This window comes from Cetorhinus maximus, unplaced genomic scaffold (genome assembly GCF_964194155.1).
Source record: "Cetorhinus maximus unplaced genomic scaffold, sCetMax3.hap1.1 HAP1_SCAFFOLD_215, whole genome shotgun sequence".
Taxonomy (NCBI): domain Eukaryota; kingdom Metazoa; phylum Chordata; class Chondrichthyes; order Lamniformes; family Cetorhinidae; genus Cetorhinus; species Cetorhinus maximus.
The window spans coordinates 319,248-325,926 of NW_027596187.1; the positions used below are offsets into that span (position 1 = coordinate 319,248).

A 6,679-nucleotide genomic window follows, 5' to 3' on the forward strand; every position below is an offset into this window, starting at 1 on the left:
TAATCTCACTGTATAACCAGTGACACAGGGCTGTAACAATGTTAACTCACTGTATAACCAGTGACACAGGGCTGTAACAATGTAATCTCACTGTATAACCAGTGACACAGGGCTGTAACAATGTAATCTCACTGTATAACCAGTGACACAGGGTTATAACAATGTAATCTCACTGTATAACCAGTGACAGGGTTGTAACAATGTAATCTCACTGTATAACCAGTCACACAGGGCTGTAACAATGTAATCTCACTGTATAACCAGTGACACAGGGTTATAACAATGTAATCTCACTGTATAACCAGTGACAGAGTTTTAACAATGTAATCTCACTGTAAAACCAGTGACACAGGGTTGTAACAATGTAATTTCACTGTATAACCAGTGACACAGGGATATAACAATGTAATCTCACTGTACAACCAGTGACACAGGGATATAACAATGTAATCTCACTGTATAACCAGTGACACAGGGTTATAACAATGTAATCTCACTGTATAACCAGTGACACAGAGTTTTAACAATGTAATCTCACTGTATAACCTGTGACACAGGGTTATAACAATGTAATCTTACTGTATAACCAGTGACAGGGTTGTAACAATGTTATCTCACTGTATAACCAGTGACACAGGGCTGTAACAATGTAATCTCACTGTATAACCAGTGACAGGGTTATAACAATGTAATCTCACTGTATAACCAGTGACACAGGGTTGTAACAATGTAAAACAAAATGAAAACAGAATTACCTGGAAAAACTCAGCAAGTCTGGCAGCATCGGCGGAGAAGAAATCAGTCAACGTTTCGAGCCCTCATGGCGCTTCAGCAGAACTGAAGCATAGTTTCAACAAGGGAGAAATATAAATTGGTTTAAGGTGGGTGGGGGGGAAGAGACACATTGAGGGTGTGGTGTGAGCAGATAATCAAAAGATGTCAGAGACAAAAGGGTCAAAGAGGTGTTGAAGGTGGTGGTCTTTGTCTGAGAAAAGTGCTAATTAAGAATGCAAGACAGGATATTCAAAGTACAGCTCTAGTGGGGGTGGGGTGGAAAGACCTAAAGGTTTTAGTTTTAGATTTAAAAATAATGGAAATAGGTGGGGAAAGAAGAATCTATATAAATTATTGAAAAAAAAGGCGGGTGGGGGGGGGAAAGAAACGGGGTGGGGATGGGGGGAGGGGGAGTTTAAGATCTAAAGTTGTTGAATTCAATATTCAGCCCAGAAGGCTGTAAAGTGCCTAGTCGGAAGATGAGGTGCTGTTCCTCCAGTTTGCGTTGGGCTTCACTGGAACAATGCAGCAAGCCAAGGACAGACATGTGGGCAAGAGAACAGGGTGGAGTGTTAAAATGGCAAGCGACAGGGAGGTTTGGGTCTTTCTTGCGGACAGACCGCAGGTGTTCCGCAAAACGGTCGCCCAGTTTGCGTTTGGTCTCTCCAATGTGTCTCTTCCCCCCCACCCACCTTAAACCAATTTATATTTCTCCCTTGTTGAAACTATGCTTCAGTTCTGCTGAAGGGCCATGAGGGCTCGAAACGTTGACTGATTTCTTCTCCGCCGATGCTGCCAGACTTGCTGAGTTTTTCCAGGTAATTCTGTTTTTATTTTGTTTTGGATTTCCAGCATCCGCAGTAGCTTTTAGCTTTTTGTTTTTATCTTTGTAACAATGTAATTTCACTGTATAACCAGTGACACAGGGATATAACAATGTAATCTCACTGTATAACCAGTGACACAGGGTTATAACAATGTAATCTCACTGTATAACCAGTGACACAGGGTTATAACAATGTAATTTCACTTTATAACCAGTGACACAGGGCTGTAACAGGTAACCTCGCCGGATCACCAATGACACAGGACTATGTCTCATTGTATAACGAGTGATACAGGGTTGTGCAGTGGTAATCTCACTGTATAACCAAGGACACTGGCCTGTGCCAGGGTAATTGCACTGTCTAAAGAGGGACACAGGGTTATGTCTCACTACACTCTCATTAAGTGTAATTACTGTTAACTGTATCTATTAACCTGACCTTGAACAGACCCTGTCTGAATGATATTGGATGCTTCTGAAATGATATCCCAGTCTGACAGGAAAGAAAAATGAAGTTGGTGGAAGCAGCCTACGTCATATAAAGGGAGCTCGACAGAGTTTGCAACTGGGCTGGTCAGCAGCAAATTAATACAGTGCAGACAAATGTAACTTGCTGAGTATTGACGATAAGAACATGAGGCACTTGTACTCCAAAGATGGGAGTTGAAAGACATCCAGGGCATTAACTGAGTTGTCGCTTACCATTTCCAAACAGTATGAGGTGAAGTGAAAGTGTGTATTACATGATCCTCGGGCCTATATATAATAGAGGAGTTCAGTTCAACAGACAACATTCTGAGACAGTGAAACGCCCTGGTCAGGTTGCCCCTGGGGTATCAGGGAAAGCTTTAATCACCAGAACACACAGAAATAAAACAGAGGAACCCCAACATGGGAGGGAAGAAAAAGGGGAACTCGATGCAAGGGCTTTCCAACCTCCCAAACAGATGAACCTTAGAGGAAGATAACATATAAATAGGATAAATTAAAGCTGGAATAATACTCCCAAATAACTCCCAAAGCAGCAAGGAGAAAAGGGTCAGGGTACAAAGAGCAATTTTAGGATCAAGGCCAGGAAACATTTTGCAGCTCAGCAAGTGGAAAGGTGTTTAGCAAGGGGTGTTTTTTTAAATGGTATTCTCTCATGGGATGTGGGCGCCAATGGCAAGACCAGCATTTGTTTCCCATCCCTATTTGCCCTTGAGCTGAGTGGTTTGCTAGGCCATTTCAGAGGGCAGTCGAGAGTCAACCACACTGCTGGTGCGACTGGAGTCACGTGTCGGCCAGACTGGGTAAGGACGGCAGATTTCCTTCTCCAAAGGGCATTAAGTGAAGCAGAAGGGGTTGCACGCCAATTGATGACAGTTTTAGGGTCACCATTACTGAGACCAGCTTCATATTCCAGATCTATAAACTGAATTTAAATTCCACCAGCTGTTGTGACAGGATTTAAATCCCCGTGTCCCAGAGCATTAGCCTGGACCTCTGGGTTACTAGCACAGTGATATTTACCATTACACCACCTTCTCCCTGTCAATGGTTTGGAGACTGAACAAACACTGGAGTGTGGGTAAAGGGAGGGTTATATTTTGGAAGGGGGAGATCTGAGAGCTGCGGGAGCTAATCATGTTTAATTGGCTGCTGTTTCTCGAAGGTGTGTGATGCTGCAAAGAACACGGAGATCTGCAACATCATGATGAGTCGACATGACATCTACTTGCAGGCCATTAACTACCCGACTGTCCCCCGGGGAGAGGAGCTCCTCCGACTTGCCCCCTCCCCACATCATGAACCTTGGATGATGGACTACTTTGTGGGTGAGTAACAGAGATGTGCAATGGAGTGCGACAGGGAAACCCCAGGGTTGCTTCCTGGTGCCTGCTGAGAGACACTGATCTCCGTGAGGCTGTTAGCAAGGGGCAACCTAAATGAAGGCAGTGTCCCTGGACTCAGAATTCACTTTGGGTTTCTTGTTGTTGGGTCCTTTCTGTATGTGAGGAGGAGGCAGGATTGTGTTGGGCTGCGGCACTCAGTCACGTACCACACAGACTCACGTCACTGTTCATGCAGCCAGAACAGGAATTGGGGGGAGCAGTGGCAAGAGATCTGGAGGGAACAAAGAACCAGGCCCCAGATCTCAGTGTTACTGATAAATCAGCACCAGAAGTTTTACGGTGCTACAGCTGTATCTCTGCAACATCACATTGTCTGCCAAAGTGGACAGGGTTTGACGCATTAAACATTCGACCATTGATACCACTAGCAGCCGCTCCAGGTCATGGGTTTGAGCTGCACTTGAGGATCTGAGCACTTCAACGCACCCCTGTGGGGGTACTGCACTGTCTGAGGTGTTTGGATGAGAGGACATCCTGTCTGCCTGTTCAGTTGGATGTGAAAGATCCTTTGGCCACGATTAGAAGAGAAGCGATAGTTCTCGCGGTGTCCGAGGGCTGAAATTATCCCCTCAACCGTCAGAAAAAAAACAGATTCGGTGACTGTTTATTCCTCTACATGGAATTTTGCTGTGCAGACACTGATTGCCAGGTTTTCCTAAACCTTCATCAACTCTAAAGCACTTGGGCAAGTCCCAAGATTGTGAAAAGTATTGCAGAAACGCAGGTTCTTGTATTTTTCCACTTCTCCTTTAAATCTACCATGGATTTTGCTTTCCCCACTATTTCTGGTCAGAGATTGCATATCAAAAATGGTGAAAATAATGCTCCCCTACCCTCTCCCTTCATCTTTTATGTGGTGATCTTAAACTGGTGCTCTTCAGTAACAGACCCACAACCAGAAGAAATATTCTTTCCTGGTTTACGTACAAAAAAAATCCCTGCTGACCCCTTTATATGATCTCCTGTTCACCTTCACTGTTTGAATGAAAATAGCCCCAGTCTCTCTCACCTCTCCTCAGAAGTAATCTCATTTCTTTGCAGGTTGCCTGGTTGATGCTTGGAAGGAGGTGGGGCTTCCCATCCAGTCCCTGTCCTCGGCAGCCTGCAGCTTCTGTCACCGACCCCTGCATTTCGAGCTGATGAGCGAATGGGAGCGCTCCTACTTCGGCGGGATGGAGGGACGATATGTCACCCTGTGCGCCTGAACCGAAAGCTCATGGAATTCGACTGAGGACACTATTCTGAACACAATTAAATTACAAGCAGTGGATGAATAATCATCTACGCACCTCACTGAAGTACTAATAAACCCTTTGAGCATAACACTGTGTGACAAATCCCAGATCCTCACTAAGAGTCGGACAAATCGTACACCCCTCACTGTGACACTCTGATATATCCCACACCCCTCACCGTAACACTCTGACATACCCCACACCCCTCACTGTAACACTCTGATATACCCCACACCCCTCACTGTGACACTCTGATATATCCCACACCCCTCACCGTAACACTCTGATATATCCCACACCCCTCACTGTAACGCTCTGATATATCCCACACCCCTCACCGTAACGCTCTGACATACCCCACACCCCTCACTGTGACACTCTGATATATCCCACACCCCTCACCGTAACACTCTGATATATCCCACACCCCTCACTGTAACGCTCTGATATATCCCACACCCCTCATTGTAACGCTCTGATATATCCCACACCCACCCCTCACTGTAACGTCCTGATATATCCCACACCCCTCACTGTAACGCACTATGTCCCACACCCCTCATTATAACAGTGATGTACCCCACACCCCTCACTGTAACGCACTATGTCCCACACCCCTCATTATAACAGTGATGTACCCCACACCCCTCACTGTAACACTCTGATATACCCCACACCCCTCACTGTAACACTCTGATATATCCCACTCCCCTCACTCTAACACTCCGATGTATTCCACACCCCTCACTGTAACACTCTGATATACCCCACACCCCTCACTGTAACACTGATACATCCCACACCCCTCACTGTAACACTCTGGTATACTCCACACCCCTCACTGTAACACTCTGATATATCCCACACCCCTCACTGTAACACTCTGATATACCCCACACCCCTCACTGTAACACTGATACATCCCACACCCCTCACTGTAACACTCTGATATACCTCACACCCCTCACTGTAACACTCTGATATACTCCACACCCCTCACTGTAACACTCTGATATATCCCACTCCCCTCACTCTAACGCTCCGATGTATTCCACACCCCTCACTGTAACATTGATACATCCCACACCCCTCACTGTAACACTGATACATCCCACACCCCTCACTGCAACACTGATACATCCCACACCCTTCACTGCAACACTGATATATCCCACACCCTTCACTGCAACACTGATATATCCCACACCCTTGCTGAAATTCCAAACAACTCTGATATATCCCAGATCCTTCATTAGAACACCAAGTTTCTAATGGAGACTGTTTTCTGTAAATGCTGCTGCTCTCCTCTTCCCCTGCCTGTGGTGGTGCTGTGACTGTCCCTTGGCCTGGGCTGCTTAGAAGAGTCTACGATGCAACTAACTTCATTACTCTGCTTCCCAATTAACCAAGTTTTGCAACTGCATTATATAAAAAAACAAGGAGAGAATGTATTATTTTAAATTGGGTACAGAATATAGTCCACAGAAAATACTATGGATGATCAGCAATCTGTAACATTACCAGCATTTGTCTCTCCACAAGCACTGCCTGATCTGCTGAGTAATTCCAGCATTTTCTACTTTCATTGTATATGGTTTGCAGACCCTGATTAAGTAAGTCAGCACACCTCTTCATTTTTCTCCACTTCAACTGAAGACTACACTTAGCCTCAACTCCCCTTGCTAAGGGAAAGCAATACACAAAGTGACAAGATGGGCCGAGTGCTTCGGTCCTATTATGAGTAGCCCCAGACAATACAAAATTCCCTCAGACCCTCTCAATCTCCTTGCACATCCCACTCACACTGTACCTTTCTCCCCTACAATTCCCTCACTTCCGAAGGCACCAACTCTTTCTGTACTTGGGGGTGGGTAGCATTCCAAACTTTACTTACCTTCTTCTTGGACCTCACCCGATGATCAATGCTTTGCCTGTGGGCTTAGATTATT

The 6,679-nt window shown here is 45.4% G+C and overlaps 1 protein-coding gene across 2 annotated transcripts in view; it reads left to right on the top strand.

Annotated features, from left to right (window-relative positions):
• LOC144673042 (5-aminolevulinate synthase, erythroid-specific, mitochondrial-like) overlaps positions 1-4,818 on the top strand; it is a 39,718-nt gene extending 34,900 nt beyond the window's left edge. For both annotated transcript variants that reach the window (XM_078535038.1, XM_078535039.1), the window contains 2 exons: positions 3,255-3,417; positions 4,537-4,818. In XM_078535038.1, coding sequence (XP_078391164.1) covers positions 3,255-3,417; positions 4,537-4,700 — 327 coding nt within the window. In that variant the 3' untranslated portion in view covers positions 4,701-4,818. The remainder of the gene's footprint in view (positions 1-3,254; positions 3,418-4,536) is intronic.
• The last annotated feature ends 1,861 nt before the right edge of the window (positions 4,819-6,679 follow it).